General features: G+C 45.1%; 1 protein-coding gene across 2 annotated transcripts in view; it reads right to left on the bottom strand.

The window, feature by feature from the left end:
- Positions 1-793: 793 nt before the first annotated feature.
- The window catches only part of PAX2 (paired box 2), a 211,185-nt gene continuing 187,029 nt past the window's right edge, over positions 794-24,949 (bottom strand). For both annotated transcript variants that reach the window (XM_063133210.1, XM_063133209.1), the window contains 3 exons: positions 17,939-18,040; positions 3,143-3,229; positions 794-948 (listed from right to left, as the gene is read on the bottom strand). In XM_063133210.1, the coding sequence (XP_062989280.1) occupies positions 872-948; positions 3,143-3,229; positions 17,939-18,040 (266 nt within the window). In that variant the 3' untranslated portion in view covers positions 794-871. The remainder of the gene's footprint in view (positions 949-3,142; positions 3,230-17,938; positions 18,041-24,949) is intronic.

The following is a 24,949-nucleotide window of genomic DNA, read 5'->3' as shown; positions in this document are numbered from 1 at the left end:
AGCATTAAAAACAGTTATATTTATATATGTATTTATATAGTTCTTCATTTTCTCAGTTGTTTGTTTGACATCATTCCATCCTCCTGTCTGACTTGACTCTGTATGTGAATGTATGTGTGTGCCTTGTAAAACTTCAGCCTGTGAGATTGTGACATACTGGATGGATGCAATCAATCTTCAGATGAAACTGTGAGGGAAGCAAGGCCTATTTCTTTCAACCAACCTATGGAGAAATGGAGCAATGGGTCACACAAAGGAACCCTTGTAGGACACAAGAGAGAATGACACAGGGCCTTTCTCCCTTTGCTGGACTGAGCCAGGTGGTTCCCTGTGGCGTCTGGAAACAGTTGTTTAACATTTTGACGTGTTTTTCACAAAATATTGTATCTTGAGGGAACAATGAGTTGTAAGCAGCATTCTCCTTTGCTACTTCCTGTCCATACCACTCCCAAAAAAGACAGTGCAGACTATATTGCTCAGATTCCTCTCACAGTTAGAGGTTAGGGACGCCTCCTGTGGAAGGAATTGAAGGCTAGAGAATCAAGGAACACTTCATGTGGGACGGTCTGAAGTGCTGCCATGGCATTAGCAACAGCAGCAGGAGCAGTGGCTACAGGCCTGCTTTTGCCATCGTCCAATGAAGTAGCTTAGTTTGATTGCAAGGGGCATGGCGTTTTCAACCTGGTGGTAGCAAATGTATGATATTCCAGTACGTTCTGCAGTCTTAAAGAGGAGGGTGGGGTAAAAGGGGCAGATGAGAGAAATGGAGAAATATTCTTCTTCCTTCCAAGTGGTGCAGAATGTTCATCAGACAGGTACAATATGGAGGCCTAGGCTGTCACCCTGAAGTTTCATGTGGTTTCCATGATAACTAGTGGCGGTCATAGGCAGCGGCAGCAGTGGGAGGTGCGGAGCCCCGGGATGTGGCACTATAATAATAAGGGGAACCTGAAAGTTAACACAGGAGAAGAATGGACTGATTGAAAGGACATACAGTAAAATAAAATAGAAAGAAAGAAAGAGAGAGAGAGAGAGAGAGAGAGAGAGAGAGAGAGCATATTCAAAGGAACTAGAGGAAGACATCTGGGGATGGGGACTCATTAACAGCCAATATATAGAACAGAGGAGACAACATAGACACAATACTCCAAAACACAGGAAACCTATGTTCACCTAGCATGAGTGAAATAGAAATAGTTCTGATGTACTTGTTTGTATCCTGGATTCCAGTTTGATTAGGATCATCTAGATCGGGGATGGGCAGAAGGGAGACTGGGATCTACTTGCAGATATCTGGTGATTTGCAGTAGATCTCCCTGGGTTTCCTTCTAACTCGCAATTGCCTAACAACAGCAATAACTAAAAAGCTTCTCCCCTCCCCATTAAAATAGGCTGCTGAAAAGAACACCGGGGGTGGGGGTGGGGTGGAATGGATTTTGTGTGAAAGGACTCGCGGCCTTGATTTGGGCACTGATCACTAATTCATCGGCTAATCATATGCTGTTCCTTACTTCCTGGCATATTTCCATGCACTTGGGTCACTATCTTGCACCTGGACCCAATTGGTGGACCTTGGAGCTTTAGTAAAAAAAAATGAAATAGATCCTGCAAGCTTGAAGTCTGCCCACCCCTGATGTAGAGAAGTTGCATAACGCCTATTATGTGCATGCATTCACAGGCAAAAACCATCTCACAGGTGCAAAATGCCACACTGGAATTAGCCCTTAGGATGTGTCCTGAAAGTTCCACCACAGTTAAATTTATAACATTTCATTCTTCAACACATTGCTCCTGTTCGGCATGCTTTGCGAGCCAATGATACCTAAGTGCCTTTCCTCCTGCCAGCAGGAGAGCTCCCTGTCCAACGTTCCACTCAGGGCATTCAGGCCAGCAGGAGTAGGGTGACCCTATGAAAAGGAGGACCGGGCTCCTGTATCTTTAACAGTTGCATAGAAGGGAATTTCAGCAGGTGTCATTTGTATATATGGGGAACCTGGTGAAATTCCCTCCCTAAGCAGGAGACCAGGGAGAGGGGAGCAAACTCTGAACATTCCCTCCTCTCTTTGCAACCCCACACTCTTCTGGAGGGCCACCCAAACTTCCAGAGAAAATTGGGGAGGGTGGATAGGGGACTGCAGAGGAATTTCAAAAATGACTCCTTCCTTTTTTTCTACCAGCTCCAGTGGATCAGAAATCTTCTGTGGACCCAATATGCCAATTCTGTCCGTAGAAGGCAGGTCCTGGATCCAACCTGTCATACTTCCAGAATACCTGGACTATCTCTTCCTTTTGGAGGGGAGGTGGGATAAGGAGTGATTTGCTTTTTAAAACTGTGCCAGATTTGTACCCTGTTAAATATTCAGGGACATGCAAAATCACGGGAGGAAATGTGGAAGATTTTAAAACAAAGCTGAAAAGAAGACAGTGAAAACGATTGATTAAGCTGATGACCTCCCTGAATAAATTGCGCAGAGGCCAGGGTGGATGGCTGTGTGGAACATTTGTCCATAGGACAAATGAAGTTCCAATTTTTGCAATAAAAAAGCAAACGAACACAAACTGAAATGATACTAAGGTCATAGGTATGGCTTGTTTAAGGAAATAGGAGCATGTTTATGACACATCGCACAATACTGGCAGGTGCACACAAGTACCAATCAGTTTTAGGGGACATCAGGAATGTGCTTGGTTCTGCCTCAAAATGGGCCCCGATTAATAAAATAATTTCTATACCACTTCCAATATTAAATACTTAATTCACTTATTCTCACAACAGGATTTAATTTCACATTTTAAAGTCGGGAGCACTGAGGCAAGAGGTAGTGATTGGCAGCTCCTGCAAGTCTGCAGCTGAGCTGGGACTAGAACAGTATAAAATAACTATACACCTCATTTGTATAAAAGCTTGGGCCATCCTCAAATTATTAACCTTCAGAAGAAATGAATTGGGTAGGTAGCTACAGGCACAGGAAATAAGCTGAGACTAGATCTCTGAATCTCCCCTGGACAGGTACCTTGGAGGGTGTACCCTCCTTCTCCAATGAAATAGAAATAAACAAGGAAAAGAAAACAGACAGACGAACAGGAGGGAGAGAGCAAGAGATGGAAAGGGGTGCAGCAGCAGGTCGTAGAAGATACTCACTTAGTAAGGCAGGGTTGCTGAACCTCCAGGCCTCATTGTAGGTTGTGTACTGAGGGTGGCTGTAAGGATTTCCTGAGAACTCACTCCCTGGAAAGTGCAAAAGAGGGAGAATCATTCATAAAGTATGTCACACGCTGAGGGAGGGAGAGAAAGTTGTGGCAATTTCTGACAAGGGAGAGAAGGGAGTGTGATGCCACATGTGTCTGTTTATTTCTCCGGCACATTCATTTAGTTCATTACTACTTGATGAAAATAGATACAAATCCCTGGGCTCCCTTTACTTCCCCTCTTTTCACATCATCTCCAGACTGACTTCATCTTTGCCTGTTTGGAATAATACAGTGCAAACATTAAACATGTCAATGGTGTGGTACACCACTCCAAAATTTTTCAATGGGGAGCGGTATATAAATATTCTAAATAAATAAATAAATATGAAAGAGGTTCAGCGCCCCCTACCCCACCCCCCACCGGCTGGACGGAGTAGCTCAGTTTCAATGGAGCCCAGTAAGGAAGGGGCGCACTTGTCTCAAAGGCAAGTCATGCAGGACTTTCCTCCCAAAGCCCACCTGTGCCTGTGAAAGAGGGCCTGGATGCTCCCTTCTCCCCGTCTGTATTGTCACCCTAAACCCTTTACAGTGATTCTGAAGTGCAGGTTAAGTAGAGGAGAAAGCGCCTCTCTCTCTCCAGAGCAGTCAAGGGGAGCCAGGGAGGGAGAAGCAGCGGGTGTGAAAGGTGTTTATTGACGAGGAGTGAAAGGAAACGTGCTGCAGGATAATGAGCTTTTGAGCTCAACTGTGACCAAGAGGAACTGAGCTATCTCCTTCCCCGATCACTAATGAAACACATGTAATTTCCTCATCAGCACTGGATTCTGTTTAACTGCTCACTTTGCAGCAGCCCCCCGCTCTGACCTGTTCTCTGCTGGTCCTGGAGTTTTTCTGCCAAAGTCTAGGATTCTCTAGTCAAATTGCCCACCATACGAGGGATAACAAAATACAAGCAGTGGAGGGATTTCTGGACACTGCAGGCCTGACTAACCCAGGGTCCGTTTTCAAGCAGCAGGGGTTTCCGCTTTTGGACTTAGTATTTTATGTTGCTTTTGATTTCATGATTTCAGGTTCTATTTTGTATTGAAATTATTTTCATGATTGTTTATCGTAAGTCACCCAGAGAATGTTATGTCATGGGGTAGTATACAAATGTCATCAATATTGTACAATAAATAAATAGACTCTGACCCTGTGGCAATGTGCTGGGCGATGTGGTTCACCAGTTATGCCCAATTCTTTCCTCAGGATCGAACTGGCTAGCAAGACTGTCCCCAGGACCAGAGATGGAGGGTTTAAAATAAAAATAAAAAATTCAAGGTAAAATAACCCAAGAGTGGAAAGTGAGCAGTGCCATCCAATCCTCACTAATTCAGGAGAAGGATCTTTCTCCAAGCAACTCTCCAAACCTTTATAGCTCTGTTGGGAGCGTATAATGCCCCCTCCATTGCATTATAAGAATCTCTTCAGCACTGGGGATAACTAGAAAACTTGTCATCTGACCTATTATGGTTTGGTGGTTGCTGCTTTCACATAATTTAAATCCCAGTTTAATTCTAAACCAATGTGGATGTTTAATTTGCTAAACTATAAACAAATGGGTTTCATATTAAAGATTAACAATTCCGTAGTATTTCTAACTTGCTTCCAAAGTTTCAGTTTGAATACAAGTATACGTTTTCACTAGATACTCAATTGTAAGCTATAATGAAGAAACAGAGTTTATGCAGAACTACACAGGGGGCTTCCAGGGGCTCCTTGCCTTTAATGGATTTTCTGCTTTATGGGGGGGGGGGGGAACAGAAGAAAGTGTAAAAAAGCAAACTAACATGGGAGAGTCACATCACAAGTAGAAGGCTGTGACCTCTGGACCCTGCGTAAATGACCGTGAATGAGGCAGGGTGACAGTGCCATAAAAGCCTTGCTGAGAACCACCCGTACTGTTGTGTGCTCCCACTTCACTTTCAGAATCTTTCCATCATTACAGCAAAGTTTCACAGGATAAGGCATCAGAACATCCAAGGAGACTGGAAAGGTGAAACTAGGCATAAGGGCTGGAAACACCTTTGGTGAATATGCATAGCAGAATCAATCAAAAGTGGATAAATAGGTAAAAAGCTCACAGGACACCTGGACTGGCAGCACTGCAAGTAGATTGTATTCTAAAGCATTTGGAAGTCTAATATCTCTGCTATGTATATGTAGCTAATTATCTTCTGTCAGCCCTCTTAGGAAGACTTAGGAAGATCTTCTGTCAGCCCTCTTAGGAAGACTTCAGCCTCTTAAAGGCGACATAAACGTTCTGACTGGGGCATGTCGGGAGTTGTAGAATTTTCTTCTGTCTAAACATGCATAGGATTAAGCCCTAAATAAATAAAAACATACTAAACAGTGGGAAGTTCCAGGGTCCACACTGTCCAGTTTTGTTTTCTGTTTGGTGAGAATGCAGTGGAGGCTTAAAAGTATTTTTACAATGTTTGCTCTCTCTCTCTCTCTCTCTCTCTCTCTCTCTCACACACACACACACACACACACACACACACACACACACACACAGTGTATGTGGAAGCAAAGAGCAGGCACTCCTACCAGGCAACAGGCCTACTATCCCACATCGAATCCCCAGAGAGAAGTTGTACACCTTCAAGGTGACTTTAGCCAACTCTCGGTGGTTTCTGTGATTCCAAACTGCAGGCTTCCGTTTCTTGACTCACACCCTTACATCAGCTTCCTGCTCTTCTTAGCTTATGGGGGCGTGGGACGGGGTGGTGGTGTCTTTCCGAAGTTCTCATGGAGCACAAAAAGAGATTGCCAGCTATCTACCAATCAAAAGCAAACAACAGCCAACCATTCTGTACTAGCAGCGAGCTATCTAGTAAGCCAGGAATGTAGCAATATTCGCCGCACATGCAGCCAAACCTAAATGGCACGCATTTATTTGGGCCTATTCAGACGCTAAGCCATGGTTAGGCCGCTAACCCTTTTGCAGCAAATGGTTACTGAGCATGTTTAAACCATGATTATGTAGACATCATGGTTAGGAATGGTTCACACAACATGCTAAGCCGTAATGTCGAGCTCAAAATGCTTAACCATCATGGTTTAGCATGTTGTTTGAATAGGGCCAGTATTTCATCAGTTTACCCTGCTTACTATTCTAAAAAAATCTCGAAGAGTTCTACAAGTCAAATATGAAACTGACTTGTAGAAAATACAGCATAATAAATGCAAAATTCATCAGATAAAACTTTTAAAACCAGAAATTCAAAACACAATTGTTAACGAACTGAGTAGCACAATTAATCAAGTAAGGCCTGGCTAAAAGATGGATCTTTAATAGGTGCCTAAAACACAGCGCAGTTGGTACCTCCTAAATACCAGAGGAATCAGGGAGGGAGAGGTCATTTCATATGGTGGGCATCACCATGTAGAAGGCCCTGCTTCCAGGTTGCTGCCAGATACCCATCTGCAGGTTGTAATACAACCAGCAAAATCTTCTCTGCTAATCAGTTCTTATTTATTTATTTGTTTATTTATTTATTTCATTTCTGTACTGTCCAATAGCCAAAGTTCTCTGGGCGGTTTACAACAAAATGCTAAAATACAAAATGATAAAAGACAATATAAATTTTTAAAAGTCTAAAATGACAGTATAAAAATAATAACTACATAGAACTTAGCCGCAGTGCAAAGATTTAAAATACAATATCAGATTTAAAACAGAAACTGAAAAACTAAAATGCCTAGGGTAATAAAAAGGTCTTCATATGGCACATGCCAGAGGAACCTCTCTGGGAAGTTCATATTGGGGGAGGCCATCAGCCAGGGAACCTGGTCCCAAGTTATCTGGGGCTTTATACGGGCAAGGGCAAGACCTTGAAGTGATTGGTAGCCAGTGCCGCTGCTTCAAGACTGATGCAACATGTGCTCAGCCAGGCACCCCATTCAGCAATGCAGCTGATGCATTCTGCAGCATCTACAACTTCCAAATCAAGCACAAGGTAAGCCTCACGTAAAGCACATGAGTAGTCTACACCAAACTTACCAGTGCATGGCCTACAGTGGCTGGGCTATCCCTGTCCAGGAAAGATTGTCGTTAACACCACAACTGAAGTCGGTAAGAGGTGCTCTTCATTTTAGAAGTCCTTGGGATTCTAATGACAACGATGAAACCAGGGGTGTCCCCAATCTATGTACCGTTGCAACCCCATCTAGAAAAGGCAAATGCCCTATTCCCAGTGCCTGGGAACTGCCCACCCATAGAGTTCCCATCTTATCAGGATTTAGTCCCCGTTTCTTGGCCCTCATTCAACTCATCACTGCATCCTGGCACTGATTATGCACGGCCCCTCCTGATTCAGACATCACAGTGAAATAGAGGTGGGTGTTATTAGCATACTGATCAGCATAATAATGGTACTGTGTCCCAAGTCTCGTAATGACTGCCCTTAATCACTTTATATAGATATTAAATAACATTAGGGACACGATGGTATTCTGCGGTAGCACACGATATAGGTGCCAGGGCACAGTCACTCAGCGTTACTTTCCAGAACCGTCTCCACAATCAGGAGCAAAGATGGTTCAAAAGAGCAAAGATGGCCAATAGTATCAAAAGTTAGGAGAGATCAAGCAGGATTCACAGAGTCACACACCCCCTCTCTCCCACAAGAGATCATCCATCAGGGAAACCAAATCTGATACTGTTTCAAAACCAGGCCTGAACCCAGATTGAAATGGGTCGAGACGGAGACTATTAGGCAGTTTACCATGTTGCAATTACTCCTGGGGGTTGTCTATACGGCTTCTTTACCCTGACATAAATGGGCAGATTCGCATTTCAGGACACATGACCCAGCCACCCATTTGCCTCTGCGCCGGGTTTTTAACACGATAATGCGCATATTTGTCGTTGCAATTTACAGCGACTTTTGGATCTTCGTCTTGAATTTGCACCACGTTATAGTTATGTGTCATTGGGGGAGTTATTATTATTCTTATTTATTTATTACATTTATATACTGCCCCATAGCCGAACTTCTCTGGGCGGTTTAGAAACACTGTTAAATTGCATTTTGACATGTGGGTGGAGCTTTCAGGGCAGGGCAAAGTGATTGGCCGATTTTCTGCCTTGCCACCTATTGCATCCTCCTTTGGCTCCCTCGTTCCTTCTTGCCGTTTTCATTTTAAATTATATGATTCTGCGAAGCTCTGTAGATAGAGGTTATAATATTAAAACAAAGAGGGGGAAACAGGCAGCCAGAGGGAGGAGACGTGTTCAGTCCCCGTCTCGCTCCTTGGAGAAAAGCCTCCATTTTCTTTTTGAGGCTTGTCCTTTGCAACGCGCTGCTCCCCCCCCCCCCCCCATCTCGCATCCTCGTTTGCTGCCTTGTTCCTTCCCCCCTTCTCGGTTTTTTTCTTATGTGAATCTGTGGAGGTCCGCAGATAAAATTTATAGCTTTGCTCCTCTATCCTCCACAGCATTGTATGTGCACATGTGCAAATGAATAACTGCACTACAAAAAATTCAGGAGATAAATCACTGTTGCTGCTGCGGTGTGACGCTCTTTGGCTAGATTTGAATCAATGAAAATTCGGGTTTTTATTCAATGAGGAGCAAGCCCATTGTCATGTTTCCAGGGGCCCTGGAAATATGACAACATTTCCAGGGGTCCTGGAAATTACTCCTATGAATGCAAAACGTCATGCTGGACTAGCCCTTGAAGAATAAGTGCTATGATCCCCTAGCAGCAGTTCAGCATGAATTCCATTAATTGTGCATAATCAGCAAGATATGCTGATTATGCACAATAGAATGTGCAAGCTCTCTCTATCCCTTAGATTCATACAATGTCCCATGAGAAGATTAGCTAAAAAGCAGTACACAGATAGATTGTTGCCAGCCTGGGAGCCAAAGGTCCTCAGCAGCACTAGAAATGCTCTGTTTACTATGGCTTTTTTATTCTAATATGTCATAAAATCAGAGAACCATAGAATAGTAGAGATGGAAGGGGCCTATAAGGCCATCGAGTCCAACCCCCTGCTCAATGCAGGAATCCACTTAGAGATCCCTGACAGATGGTTGTCCAGCCGCTTCTTGCAAGCCTCTAGTGTAGGAGAGCCCACAACCTCCCTAGGTCATGGGTTCCATTGTCGTACTGCTTTCTTCAGATACGTGAGTAGTAAAAGACAGAGGAAAGAAATGGTGGTTCAACTGCTTAACGAGGATGGCAAATCGATAACAGACGACAAAGAAAAGGCTGAAGTGCTCAATTCCTACTTTGCCTCGGTCTTCTCCCAAAAGCGGGTCTATGACCCCCCTGGAAAAAGTGAAGCAGAAGTTGAGGGGGTAGGATTGCAGTTTGAGATTGATAAACAAATGGTCAAAGAACACCTAATTTCCTTGAATGAGTTTAAATCTCCAGGGCCCAATGAACTGCATCCTAGAGTAATGAAGGAGCTAGCAGAAGAACTCTCAGAACCTTTGTCTATTATCTTTGCAAAATCATGGAAGACGGGTGAGGTGCCGGACGACTGGAGGAGGGCTAACATTGTCTCTATCTTCAAAAAGGGCAAAAAGGAGGAACCTGGGAACTACAGACCAGTCAGTCTGACATCCATCCCTGGGAAAATTCTGGAGCAGATTATAAAGAAGTCAATCTGTAAACACCTTGAAATCAATGCAGTGATTACTAGAAGCCAACATGGATTTGTCAGGAACAAATCCTGTCAGACTAATTTGATCTCATTTTTTATAGGACAACCTCCCTTGTGGACTGTGGGAATGCTGTGGACGTCATATATCTTGACTTCAGCAAAGCATTTGACAAAGTACCACATGACATTCTGATTAACAAACTAGCTAAAAGTGGGCTAGATGGAACAACTATTAGGTGGATTCACAGTTGGCTACAGAATCAGACTCAAAGAGTACTTATCAATGGAACCTTCTCAAACTGGGGAGAGGCAACGAGTGGGGTGCCGCAGGGCTCAGTCCAGGGCCCAGTGCTCTTCAACATTTTTATTAATGATTTGGACGAGGAGGTGCAGGGAACGCTGATCAAATTTGCAGATGACACAAAATTGGGTGGGATAGCTAATACCCTGGAAGACAGAAACAAACTTCAAAGTGATCTTGATAGGCTGGAGTGCTGGGCTGAAAACAACAGAATGAAATTTATTAGGGATAAATGCCAAGTTCTACATTTAGGGAATAGAAACCAAATGCACAGTTACAAGATGGGGGACACTTGGCTCAGCAATACTACAAACGAGAAAGATCTTGGAATTGTTGTAGATCGCAAGCTGAATATGAGCCAACAGTGCGATATGGCTGCAAGAAAGGCAAATGCTATTTTGGGCTGCATTAATAAAAGTATAGCTTCCAAATCACGTGAGGTACTGGTTCCTCTCTATTTGGCCCTGGTTAGGCCTCATCTAGAGTATTGTGTCCAGTTCTGGGCTCCACAATTCGAGAAGGCTGCAGACAAGCTGGAGCGTGTTCAGAAGAGGGCAACCAGGATGATCAGAGGTCTAGAAACAAAGCCCTCTGAAGAGAGACTGAAAGAACTGGGCATGTTTAGCCTGGAGAAGAGAAGATTGAGGGGAGACATGATAGCACTCTTCAAATACTTAAAAGGTTGTCACACAGAGGAGGGCCAGGATCTCTTCTCGATCCTCCCAGAGTGCAGGACACGGAATAACGGGCTCAAGTTAAAGAAAGCCAGATTCTGGCTGGACATCAGGAAAAACTTCCTGACTGTTAGAGCAGTGTGACAGTGGAATCAGTTACCTAGGGAGGTTGTGGGCTCTCCCACACTAGAGGTATTCAAGAGGCAGCTGGACAAGCATCTGTCGGGGATGCTTTAGGGTGGATTCCTGCATTGAGCAGGGGGTTGGACTCGATGGCCTTGTAGAACCCTTCCAACTCTGCTATTCTATGATTCTATGATTCTATGCTCTAACAGTCAGGAAGTTTTTCCTGATGTCCTGCCAGAATCTGGCTTCCTGTAACTTGAGCCCATTATTCCATGCCATGATCGAGAAGAGATCCTGGCCCTCCTCTGTGTGACAACCTTTTAAGTATTTGAAGAGTGCTATCATGTCTCTCCTCAGCCTTCTCTTCTCCATGCTACATGCCCAGTTCCTTCAGTCTCTCATAGGGCTTTGTTTCCAGACCCCGATCATCCTGGTTGCTCTCCTCTGAACACGCTCCAGCTTGTCTGAATCCTTCTTGAAGTGTGGTGCCCAGAACTGGACGCAATACTCAAGATGAGGCCTAACCTGGGCTGAAGAGAGGGGAACCAGTATCTCACGTGATTTGGAAGCTATACTTCTATTAATGCTTTTTTTTTGCAGCCACATCACACTGTTGGCTCATATTCAGCTTGTGACCTACAACAATTTCAAGATCCTTCTCATATTTTGGAAACCAAAAAAGAGGACAACATGGTCGCCCCCAAGGGGGCGTGTCCAGTACCAAGGGGGCGTGCCCACCCGAACATAGCCTTGGTCACATGTCTGATTTTGCAGCACACATTTAAGACAAATCTGTTCTACATAACATCTTAATGTTAAAATCACTGAAATAAAGAACAAGTGAGAGATTCAATGTATCTGAAATTAACTTCACTCACTCCTACTTTTGTAGGTTTTGCTGTACTTTGAAGCTTTTGCTATACTCTCTGTGTTACATTCTCCCCTTCCCTCAAATATCTTTTCTGACTGTATCTTCACTCATTGCAAGCTGCTGTTGTTGTTAACAGGGTTTGCTACTGCCCCCAGATTTGTTTCAAATTTGGTACGGCTAAAGCTCTACCAAAAAGCTTTCATGGTGCCAACTTTCAGCTCTTTATCTTTAAAAATGACAGTTTTAAAAATAATAATTTTAAAACCTCATTTTTTAAAAAATTCCTAAAAATCAATGGATGAACGGATCTGTTTCAAATTTGGTGTGGCTAAAGCTCTACCTAAATCCTTTCATGGTGCAAAGTTTCAGCTCTTTATCTTTAAAAATGACGATTTGAAAAATAATAATTTTAAAATCTCAATTTTTAAAAAAATCCTAAAAAATCAATGGATGAATGGATTTGTTTCAAATTTGGTATGACTAAAGCCCTTCCTAAGAGCTATCATTGTGCCAAGTTTCATGTCTTTATCTTAAAAAATGACGGAGTTATAAGCATTTTTGTTAATTCCCATTAGAGCTGCACTTTGAAAAAAAATCAGGATTTCCCCTCCCCCTCCCGGATTTGCCATCAAAAACCAGGACAAATCAGGGCAAATCTGGTCATATGGTCACCCTATTTGTAGTATTGCTGAGCCAAGTATCCCCCGTCTTGTAATTGTGCATTTGGGGCGTTGCTAGACGAGGCTTTAGCGCGCCTTGAGGGCCGGTTTCCCTGCTGTCCTTCCACATGACGCACAGGGGAATCTGGCCCCAGGATGCACTGAAGCCTCCTCTAACGCGCCATAAGCGAAGTCGCTTATGGAGCATTTTTTCCGCAGCTCCGGCCAGAGGCCGGGGCTGCAGAACGTCTAGAGACTTCCGTGGCTTTTTGCAGCTACTCGCTCGCGAGTAGCCGCGAAAAGCCACGGACCTGGCACAGCGCTCATATGAGCGCTGTGCCCATCACGCCAGGGGGGGTTTGATCCCGGGGGGGGAGATGGGGGGGAAGGCCAGACCGCCAGGAGAGGGGGAGGGCGCAGGGCGAGATGGAACGACGAGGGAGGGCGAGACGGAACGACGAGGGAGGGCGACACGGGACACGTGGAGGGAGAGGGAGCATGGGCAGCATGGGCATCAGGGAAAGGGAGAGTGGGCACCATGGGCATCAGGGAAAGGGAGAGCGGGCACCATGGGCATCAGGGAAAGGGAGACGGACATCGGGGAGAGGGAGACGGGCGGCACGGACATCGGGGAGAGCGCGGGGGGCTTAATCTTTTTTTAAAAAAGGCTCTTATCTTCTCCAGAGTCTTCGGGCGCACGTGGCCCCTTTAAAAAAAAATTTAAAAAATGGCCGATGCTGCAGGGCTTCCGTTGTCCATGCATGTCGTGCGTCTAGGAGGCTGGGCGGCGCGTGTTAAAGTTAGTGTGCCGTCGCCCCACCTCCCTGCCAGCTTATTCCTGCAGGTCTAGCAAGGCCCTTGGTTTCTTTTTCCTAGATGTAGAACTTATCCCTATTAAATTTCATTCTGTTGCTTTCAGCCCAGCACTCTAGCCTATCAAGATCACTTTGAAGTGTGTTTCTGTCTTCCGGGATATAATGTATCCCACCCAATTTGTGTCATCTGCAAATTTGATAAGCATCCCCTGCACCTCCTTGTCCAAATCATTAATAAAAATGTTGAAGAGCACTGGGCCCAGGCCTAAACCCTGGTAACAAATCCACTCATTACCTCCCCCCAGTTTGAGAAGGGTCCGTTGATAAGCACTCTTTGAGTCCGATTCTGTAGCCAACTGTGCATCCACCTAATAGTTGTTCCATCTAGCCCACTTTTAGCTAGTTTGCTGATCAGAATATCATGGGGCACTTTGTCGAAAGCTTTGCTGAAGTCAAGAATTATTAAGTCCACAGCATTCCCACAGTCCACAAGGGAGGTTACCCGATCAAAAAATGAGATCAGTTTAGTCTGGCAGGATTTTTTCTTGACAAATCCATGCTGGCTTCTAGTAATCACTGCACTGACTTCTTTATAATTTGCTCCAGAATTTTCCCAGGGATGGATGTCAGACCAACTGGTCTGTAGTTCCCAGGTTCCTCCTTTTTGCCCTTTTTGAAGATAGAGACAATGTTAGCCCTCCTCCAGTTGTCCGGCACCTCACCCGTCTTCCATGATTTTGCAAAGATAATAGACAGCGGTTCTGGGAGTTCTTCTGCCAGCTCCTTTATTACGCTAGGGTGCAGTTCATCGGGTCCTGGAGATTTGAACTCGTTCAAAGAACCCGCTTTGGGGAGAAGACTGAGCCAAAGTAGGAAGTGAGCACTTCGGCCTTTTCTTTGTCCCCTGTTATCAATTTGCCATCCTCATTGAGTAGTTGAACCACAATTTCTTTCCTCTGTCTTTTACTATTTATTTATTTATTTATTTATTTATTATTTATTACAGCACTTTTATTTCGCCCTTTCACCAAAAAAAGGCTCTTAAGGTGACTTACAAAAATATTTCTTAAGACAGTCCCTGCCCACAGGTTTACAATGTAAAAAAACATGACACAAAAGAAAAGCAGTTTGGGAGGGAGGAGGGGGGAAAAAGAAGAAGCAAACTCAGGCTCTAGATTCTTAGCTGTAGAGTTCAGCAGCTTCTTCCTTTCTCTCTTCCTCATACAGATCAAGGCACGATGGTGGGATGCCTGACTGCCACTTCCTTCCCCTCTGATGGCCTCAGCAGCAACATTTTAATTAATGATTTGGATGAGGAGGTGCAGGGAAAGCTTATCAAATTTCCAGAAAACACAAAATTGGGTGGGATAGCTAATCCCATGGAAGACAAACAAACTTCAAAGTGATCTTGATAGGCTGGAGTGCTGGGCTGAAAACAACGGGATGAAATTTAATAGGGATAAATGCCAAGTTCTACATTTAGGAAACAGAAACCAAAGGCACAGTTACAAGACGGGGGATACTTGGCTCAGCAATACTACAAACGAGAAGGATCTTGGAATTGTTGTAGATTGCAAGCTGAATATGAGCCAACAGTGCGATATGGCTGCAAGAAAGGCAAATGCTATTTTCGGCAGAATGAAATTTAATAGAGATAAATGTAGCATGACCATATTTTGAAAACCAAAAAGGAGGACAACATGTCCGGCCCCCAAGGGGGCGGGTCCAGCACCAAGTGGGGGGGGGGGGTGCTCACCGAAACATAGCCTTGGTCACATGTCTGATTTTACAGCACACAATTAAGACAAATCTGTTCTACATAACATCTTAATGTTAAAATCACTGGAATAAAGAACAAGCGAGACATTCAATGTATCTGAAATAAACTTAACTCATTCCTACTTTTGTAGCTTTTGCTGTACTTTGAAGCTTTTGCTATACTCTGTGCGATACATTCTCCCCTTCCCTCAAATATCTTTTCTGACTGTATCCTGCAATGTATCCTCCACTACAAGCTGCTGCTGCTGTTATGGCTGGCTGGCTTTTTTATTTTTAAATTTTAATTTTTTAAAACCCTTGTGTATGATTGTCACAAGTTTCTCTACTCTAACATTAGGGTGGGTGTTGTGGGCGGCGGACACTACTTCTCCCATTCACACATCTCACTTACATACATTAGCTTCTCAAGGCTTGTGTGTTCACACTACCTCGCACATCCAGACTTTGAACTCCTGTCTACTTCCTGCACAAACACGCAACTCTGCACCCTCTTCCTAATGCCGTGCATTGCATGCCTGCACCATGGGGCTAAGTTACAACAGGTGTCTCTGGGTTGTCTATGCAGCCTCTGTTGTCTCTCTGTCTAAGGGCTCATCTACACCAAGCAGGATATTCCACTATGAAAGCGGTATGGAAGCAGTATATAAAAGGCAGGAGCCACACGAAGTGGTATGAAAGCGGTATATGGGATGTGTCAATGGGCCCCAACAGTTGTCAGTGCACTTCAATACCACAATAAAGCAGTAGTGTGGCTCCTGCCTTTTATATACCGCTTTCATACCGCTTTCATAGTGGAATATCCTGCTTGGTGTAGATGAGCCCTAAGTCATTGCAGCAGAACCAAAGCTTTCAGCCTCAAACAATTTCTCTCTCTCTCTCTCAGTCTCCTGACGGTCCAGCTGGGCTGCACACTTGTGGCTACGGATATTGCTTATTGCTGCTTATTGCTTGGTCATGTCCAGTGACTCTTACTTTAAAAACCTCTACTGCCAGCCGCCTCTACCCCTTCTCCTCCCGCACAACCACTTGGCTCTGATTCACTCTTAAAACACTCTGGGTGGCAAGCCAGCCTCTCAGGGCCAAGCTACAGGTGCATCTGGGATGCCATCAGCCTCTCTTTGCATTGAGCAGGGGGTTGGACTCGATGGCCTTATAGGCCCCTTCCAACTCTACTATTCTATGATTCTAATGCCAGCCAGCCAATGACTCCAGCTTCCAGCCTCAAACAACCCTCCTTCCTCTCTCTCTGCCAAAGTCTCCCAATGGTTCAACCAGGCTATGCACTTGTTCCCTGTGGCTGGGGGTAGGGTGCCAGCTTATAGTTTGGTCACATCCAGTGACTCTGGTTTTAAAAAAACTCTGCCAACAGCCAACCCTGCCTGCACCAACCCTGGATGCTGTGACATTCTTAAAAGGCTCTCAGGGCTAAGCTACAGCCGTCTCTGAGTTGTGATTCTGTCTGAAACTGATGCCAGCCAAAGCCTCCAGCCAGCCAATGCCTGCAACAACACTTGATTCTGAGACGCTCTTGAAAGGCTCTGTGTGCATGCCAGCCTCTTAGGGCTCAGCTATAGCCATCTCTGAGTTGTGTCTTCAGTCTAGCTCTGTGTCTAGGAGATATGCCAGCCAGCCAAAGCCGCAAATCTATTTTTCTCTGACACACACTTCAAACATTCTGCATTGCATGCCAGCAGGGCAGACAGAGCCTAGTTCACAAGTGAACGAAGTGAAGTGGAAAGGAAGGGATAGTGAAGCAAAGTAACAACATGCTGGGTTCCAACATCCTCAGCAACAGGACATCTGCAAAGATGAGAGCCTCTCTCTCGACTGGCACCTCACTATTGGTCGTGAGGGTTTTTCTCTAAGGTTGACCCGTCAACGCCCATGATGTGGAACTTTGAGAAAAAGGCCTCTGGCCCGTTCTGTTTTGCCCTGTGGGCTGCTTTGATTGACGTCTCCTTTTCCACTTTTTGATCTGTTGACGTCTCACCTCTGCTGAGCTCCAGGTGCCCGACTGCCCACCAAATCTGCAACAGGAAAAGTGCCCTGCTTGCTCAGCACTTTTTAGCTAAAAACCGGAGATCCCCTTGATGCCAAGGGCTGGAACATCTCAAGGTACAAGACCCCAAAGAGGAGGTTTGACAACCTAGTTTGAAGGATATGGCTCCAGTGGTTTTAAAAAATAATAATTTTAAAATCTTGAACTTAAAAAAATTCCTAAAAATCAACAGATGAAAAGATCTCCTTCAAACTTGGCACGGATAAAGCCCTACTTAAGAGCTATCATGGTGCCAAGTTTCATCTCTTTACCTTTAAAAATGATGGGGTTTTTTTTTATTTTTTTTTTAAATCTCAAGCTAAAAAATTCCTAAAAATCAATGGATCAACAGATCTGGTTCAAATTTGGCATGGATAAAGCCCCACTTAAGAGCTATCACAGTGCCAAGTTTATCTCTTTATCTCTAAAAATGATGGAGCTGTGAGCATTTTTGTTAATTCCCATTAATGTAGAGCTGCCCTTTGGGTGGGGAGGATGGGAAAAATCTGGATTTTTCTTCAAATTTCATAATTTATTTTATTTATTATTATTACATTTTTTAATAATCCTCCCCCTTCCCGGATTTGTTACCAAAAATCTTAACAAATCCAGGTTTTTCCTGTCATATGGTCACTATGAAATAATAACAACTGGAAACTAAACTGGAAGAGTTCCAAATACAGCACCATCCAAGAAAACCTGGAGCAGGTTGATCACTGCACAATGAAGCACCCTGTAAGTAAGGCAAATCTGAAGATTTATCATACTATTCCCCTGTACGATCAGAACTGAAATAATCACGTGTGTGAAGCCAGGAAGAACTTACCAGGCACCATTCCTGCAAGAGTTGAGGTTGGGTAGCTGCCCTGTCCAGTTGGTGGAACGTGGGGTGGGTAGCCAGGCAAGGTTGTGCTTGCCATGTCACGACCTAAGAAGGAGAAAAAGCCATTAGGGGAAGGGGATATCAGTGTGGCTGCAAAGGCTGTGGAGTCACTGCGTGGCTGTAGGCAAGCCACTTGCTCTTGACTTCAGACCTCCAGCTGTAGCAAAGCCTCCTCCAATCTGGGTCCCTGCAGATGCACTGGACTAAAGCTCACATCAGCCCCAGACAGGATACGATGATGGGTTTTTATAGCCCAAAACAAGTAGAAGGAGTTCGTTTGGGGAAGGCTGATCTACAATATGGCGATAATGATACTGACCTACCTTACAGGGTTTTGTGAACATTACAAAAAGAAAATGCAGGTGCAGCACTTTGAACACCCCAGAGGTTCTACAGAAATCACTGTTCAAATGACATTCTAGGGAGAATGGAGGGGGCTGGGATCCCATGTTGACACTGACATAACTCTAGATTATTAAACTCCATTTTGTTTTGTGAAAGAGGGTATAATGCTAAGTAATATATTTCAGTCAACAACAAAAATGATGATATCATGTGGGTGAGACAGTTGTGCATTGGTGTGCAGCAGTTGCTTAATAAGTAAATAGCCTCCTTACATTTAGGAAAGCATCTCAATACAGGAATTATCATTATACGTCTTTTACTCAAACAAACATAACACTCGCCAATCCCATGTCTCTGCACTCTGGACCATGTGTATGTTTACACAGAAGTATACCTCATTCAGCTCAATGGGAATTATTCACAAGTGACTGGGCAGCAATGCAGCATAACCTTATGCCTGTTTACTTAGATGTAAGTTCCTTTGAATTATCCATCTATACGCTAGGATTAATGGGTATGGATTGGAACATAATTTGCACAGTTAATGGAACACTTCAAACAAGTGTGCTGTCCAACTTTATGCATGCTTACTGGGAAGTAAGTCCCAAATAGTTCAAATAATGTATTCCCATGTAAATTTCCATATGAATACATCCTTAACAATATGTATACTGTTGCTACTAGTACTATTACCACCAATAATAATAATAATAATAATAATAATAATAATAATGTGTGTGTATTTGATAGATATGAACAAGCTAGTTCCTCTCAGATTAACTCAAAAATTATCAAAACTTGGGAAACTTTACCAAGCCAATTTGAGGGCTAGGAAAAATTACCACCACACACACACACACTCTGAGGAAGCATGAACCTCTTTGCCTGCCCTTGTAAAAAAGAATGGAGGTGTGTGTGGGAGGGGGAAGACAACCCCGCCCCCTGTGCAGAGGACCCATGTCCGGGCTTCCCTCACTCTCTGATCTTCATCTTTTTTCACTCCAAAACAAATTGCGTTCCATTAGTTTTTACGGTCATGGAAAAAGAGCATGAGGAGATGGAATTGATGTGGGCTGGGGAGCCACTGCAGCTATGGGTCCTTTGTGGAGGGTGGCCTTCCCTCCCACCCATGCTTGCCTCTGCATTTCCTTTTGCCTGTCTCTATAAAAACTAATGGAGCATACATTTGGGAAAGGATAAAAAACCTGCAAGGGGAAAAAAAAACACAAGGGATGCTATGCAGAAACAGGTAAGATAAGATAATTAAGATAAGATAAGATTATTATCTACATAAGATAATTTGTTAAACAAAAAACCTACATCTTACAAAACTACGTTAAAGCTCTACAGTTTTCAACCAAGCAACAAAAAGCAGGGAAATTGGGAGTTAAGGCTTACAAGCCTTAACGCCACATCCTCCCTAAGGAGGCAGAAAGTGCCAGTGAAATTCTCATTCTCCCAAAGCAGATAAACAATGAGGACAGGATGGAGAATAGGATATGCAGAGGTGACTGTGGGGTTGTGGAAAATTGATGATGGGCCACCTACTTCTCTTTTTTTTGTTTAGAGCAGCCCTTCCCCAACCTGGTGCCCTCCAAAGGTGTTGGACTACAACTTCCATCATTGCAAGTCAATATTTTCTATGGTCATGAATGCTGGGACAGCAGGATGGGGAACACTGTTCTACATCCTTACCAAATACAGGGGCTGCCCAATATTTTTCTCTCACACACATCTCGCATATAGCAGCATGACTGATAGCAAAATGGGCACTATTCGTTGTAGATGTAGAAATGCAGGTTGCTTACCTGTAACTGTAGTTCTTCGAGTGGTCATCTATGCATTCACACATATGGGCTTTGCGCCTGCGCAGAGACCAGACCGGAACCTTCTCTAGCTGAGTGGAACGTTTTTGGCGGGAACCCCTCCCCCCACGCTACCGCGCATGTCCATGGGGTTCCCGCCCTTACCTCAGTTTACAGGAGTCCGACGTTGTGCCCCCATAAACATGAGTGTAAATAAAGTAAAGTACATTCCACAATAAAACAGTGTCATTTGTAAGTCTCACACCACCAAGTGGGGATGGTGGGTGGGTTGTGTGAATGCATAGATGACCACTCGAAGAACTACAGTTACAGGTAAGCAACCTGCATTTCTTCTTCGTGGTCTCTATGCATCACACATATGGGCGAATAGCGAGCTGACATACCTTTGGAGGTGGGTTGGTGCATCATCTGAAGATCTCTGAAAGCACTGTCCTCCCAAATGAGCAGTCCTGCCTCGCACGGGTGTCCAAACTGTAGTGCTTGACAAACGTGGAGGGAGTGGACCACGTTGCGGCTCTACAGACTTCAGTCAGTGGAACACCTCTGGTGAAGGCCACCGAAGTTGAAACAGCTCTGGTGGAATGAGCTGTCACAGGTTTCACTAACTCTATTTTAGAAATAGAGTAGGCCAATTCAATTGCCTCCACTATCCAACGAGACAGTCGTTGGCAGGAGACAGGGAGTCCCTTAGAAGGCTCACCATAACAAATAAACAGTTGCTTTGTCTTTCTAAATGTCTCTGTCCTGTCTTTGTAAAAAGCAAGAGCCCTTCTTACATCCAGAGTATGCAAAGAAGACTCAAGAGGTGTAGTTGGATTAGGAAAGAAAGCAGGTAAAGAAATATGCTGGGACAGATGAAAAGTAGACACTACCTTAGGCAGGAAGGCTGGGTCTGTGCGTAACACAACCTTGTCCTTATGAAAGATAGTGTATGGGACATCTATCCTAAGAGCTTTAAGCTCACTTGCACGTCTTGCTGATGTGATGGCTACTAAAAAGATAGTCTTTAAAGTAAGCAGCCTAAGGTCTGTCGAAGCCATGGGCTCGAAGGGCTTGCGTGTCAATGCTTGCAGCACAACTGACAGGCTCCATGGCGGCACGATAGTCTTCACAGTCGGTATCGTGTTCTTCAGACCTTTCAGAAATTTCTTGGTTGTTGGATGGGTAAAAGGTGTAAAACCATCCACACCCCGGTGAAAAGATGTAATCGCAGCAAGGTGAACCCTGATGGATGCGAGCTTAAGTCCCTGCTGGAAAAGTGTCAATAAATAATTAAGGATGAAGGGTAAGTGGCAAGATTCTGGTGTTTGATCTTGTACTGAAGCAAAGTTCCGAAATCTTTGCCACTTTGCTGCATAAGTTTTCCTAGTGGAAGGCTTTAGTGCTGCCAATATAATGTGATCCACAGTCAAAGTTCTAGTTGCAGAGGAGGAGTTGTTGTTATCCTCCATGCAGTCATCTTGAGGGTCGACAGATCTGCGTGTCGAACCCTGCCCTGGTGTCGAGACAGTAGCTTCGGTGTCGATGGGAGCCTGATGTAATCCCCTCTCGATAACCGAAGAGCGTGTGAGAACCACGTCTGTCGAGGCCACCACGGCGTGATCAGGATGCAATCGGAGTTGTCCATTTGGATCTTGGCTATCACTCTTGTCAACAGTGAAAAGGGAGGAAACATGTACAGGAGATTTCCTCTCCAAGTCCTGGTGAAAGCGTCTCCTAGAGAGCGCTTTCCTCTTCCTGCCCTGCTGCAAAACTTGGCGCAGACTGCGTTGTCCTCGGTAGCGAAGACATCGACAACAGGGCGGCCCCAGTACCGAAAAAGGCTTTCCCGCACTTCGACGTCGAGCTCCCACTCGTGGTCGACATGGAAGGATCTGCTGAGAGAGTCCGCAAAGACGTTCTCCTTGCCGGCTACATGGATCGCAGTCAGGTAAGTCCTTCTCTTTATGCACCAGTTCCATATCCTGAGTGCCGAACGGTTCAGGGGGTGTGATCTTGTTCCACCCTGCCTGTTGATGTATGCCACTACAGTAGTATTGTCTGTCGCGATCAAAACATTCTTGCCCTCGATCATCTGTGCGAATGCTTTTACTGCATTTTCTACTGCCAAGAGTTCGAGATGGTTGATGTGATGCTCCCTCTGTGATCGAGGCCAACGACCCTGAGAGGTTAAGGAGCTGCAATGGGCTCCCCATCCTTCTAAGGATGCATCCGTGGTGATCGTTACCGAAGGCGCCTGTTGTTGGAATGGAACGCCTTCGAGAAGAGTCGACATCGAGAACCACCATTTCAGCGATGCCCTGACTTGCTTCGGTAACGAAAGGTAAGTTCGTCGAGCATTGAGCCTGAGATCGAAAGTCCTCAAAAACCAGGCCTGCAATACCCTCATCCTGAGTCTTGCAAACCTGATGACTGCCGTAGTGGCTGCCATCAGGCCTAATAGTCTCTGGACTGTCCAAGCCGATACTTTCCGCCGGCTCTCGATGTCGATGGCTAACTGCTGCAAGGTGTTTGCCCTGGTTGAAGGTAAGTATGCTCTCCCGTCTCGAGAGGATAGGGTTACCCCTATGAAGTCCAATCTCTGCTGTGGAGTCAAAATGGACTTTTCGTGGTTGACCCACAGCCCCAACGAGTCCAACAGGTTGAGGGTGGTTAGTATATCCGACTGGAGCGCCTCGCTGCTGTCCGCTACGAGAAGCCAATCGTCCAGGTACGGATAAACATAAATGCCTTTCTGCCTTAGGTGGGCGCATACCACCGCCATGACCTTCGTGAAGACTCTCGGTGCCGTGGCCAACCCGAACGGAAGAACGGTGAACTGGTACTGGGATGCACCGATCGAAAACCGCAGGTAAGCTTGATGCGACTTCCTGATGGAAATGTGGAAGTACGCATCCTTCAGATCCACCACTGCGAACCAAACTCCTTCTTGTAGAAGCTGCAAAATTGAAGTAACCGTTGTCATACGGAACTTCTTCGGGGTGATGAACTTGTTCAGTTGCCTTAAGTCCATGATCGGTCGAAGACCTCCATCTTTCTTCGGGACCGTGAAGTAACGGGAGAAAAAACCTTGGTTGATTTCCTCTGTAGGTACGGGAGAGATGGCTCCTTTCGATAGCAAGGTCTGTACCTCGAGTAGCAGAGGAGGGGATGGAGTCGTTACTTTCACGCCGGAAAAAGGAGGAAGGGCATCGAGCTCGATGGCATAGCCCGAGTTGATGATAGTGAGCACCCAGGAGTCTGATGTTATTGACTCCCATTGATGGTAATGGGGTGCTAGGCGGTTCGCAAAAGGGAGTGGATCTGGGGCCGAAGAGTCAAACCCGCTGCTTCTTAGAGAAGTCGGGCTGACGTTTTTCCTGTTGGAAACGGCTCTGATAAGGCCGTTTCCTTTGAAGTTGTTGCTGCTGCTGCCTTGGTTGCTGGTATTGGGGCCGTTGTTGTTGTGGAAGAGGTCTTATCCATCTTTTCTGTCGGTATTGAGTCTGTGGAGGAGGAGCAGTAAATCCCATCTTTTTGGCTGTTGTTCTCGCCTTGTAGATAGAGTCCAGCGTCTCGTCGGTCTTTGTATTAAATAGACCTTCGCCATCGAATGGCATGCTCTCTATCCTCCCTTTCGTTTCTTGAGTAAGATTGGCTGATCTGAGCCAAGCGTGCCTCCTCAAAGAAATGGCCCCCATCATCGACTTTGAGTGGCAATCCACCTGATGTCGAGCGGTAGACAATTGCTGCCTTGCTATGGCTGTCGCTTCATTCTGGAATACTCTTGCGAGTTCCTTCTTATCCTCCGGAAGATGTTCGCATAGAGAACCCATCTTTTCCCAAAGGAAAATCTGATATCTCGCCATCGTTGCCTCGTACACCGATGCTCTGATGCCCAAAGATGAGGACGAGTAAACTCTCCTGCCAGTTTGGTCCAATTTCCTCCCCTCTCTATCGACAGGTGCAGAATGAGTCTTTTGTGACTGTCCCTGTGCCGATTCCACTACAATGGAATTCGGCTTAGGATGTTGAAGCAAAAATTGTGCATCCTCCTCCTTAACTTTATAGAGTGTCTCCAATCTCTTTGATGTTGCCTGTGTCACTGCAGGGGTTTTCCATGACAGTTGAGCCGTTTGTTTCAAGGCTTGAGGAACAGGAATGGCCAAACGTTGGTTCGTTGTCGACTGAAAGACATCATAAATTGGGTCGACTACCGATTCATCTGTTTCCTGTATGTCAAGTCCCAATGCTCTGGACATCCTAAGCATATGGTCCGAAAAACGTACCATATCGTCTGAAGGCGAGGATGGATCGGCATCTTCGATTGCATCGTCTGGTGAAGGAGCAGCTGGGGCAACTGAATGTTGAGATTCAGAATCAGAAGGATAGCTATCCTCTGGTGAAGATAACGTCACCACTTGCAGACCATGTTGTTCGTCCTGCGGCAGCACAGTAGTGGATGCAGCAGATGGTATTGCTTGCTGTGCACGGCGTCGAGGCGTCGATACCGTCGACATTAACTGAGCGGATGGAGAAGGCAGAGGCAACTGGCAGACTCTTGTTGTTGGAGGAGGTTGTGCATAATAACCTTCCTGCTGGTAGTAACCTTGGTCCCCTTGAAAATATTGTTGAGGACGGTATCTTTCCCAGTCATAATATCTAGACTGGGAATCAGAGTACTGCGATGCCCTGTCCCAATCTGTTCTTGAAGTCCGTCTCGGAGAAGGCTGTACGAGTTCTTGCGGCCTCATAGGTTGCCGAGCGGACGTTACCGACACTGAATCCCGAATTTCACCCTCTG

Source organism: Elgaria multicarinata, chromosome 8, assembly GCF_023053635.1.
Source record: "Elgaria multicarinata webbii isolate HBS135686 ecotype San Diego chromosome 8, rElgMul1.1.pri, whole genome shotgun sequence".
NCBI lineage: Eukaryota > Metazoa > Chordata > Lepidosauria > Squamata > Anguidae > Elgaria > Elgaria multicarinata.
The sequence above is the reverse complement of the archived record's forward strand: the minus strand, read 5'-3'. Positions and strand labels throughout refer to the sequence as shown.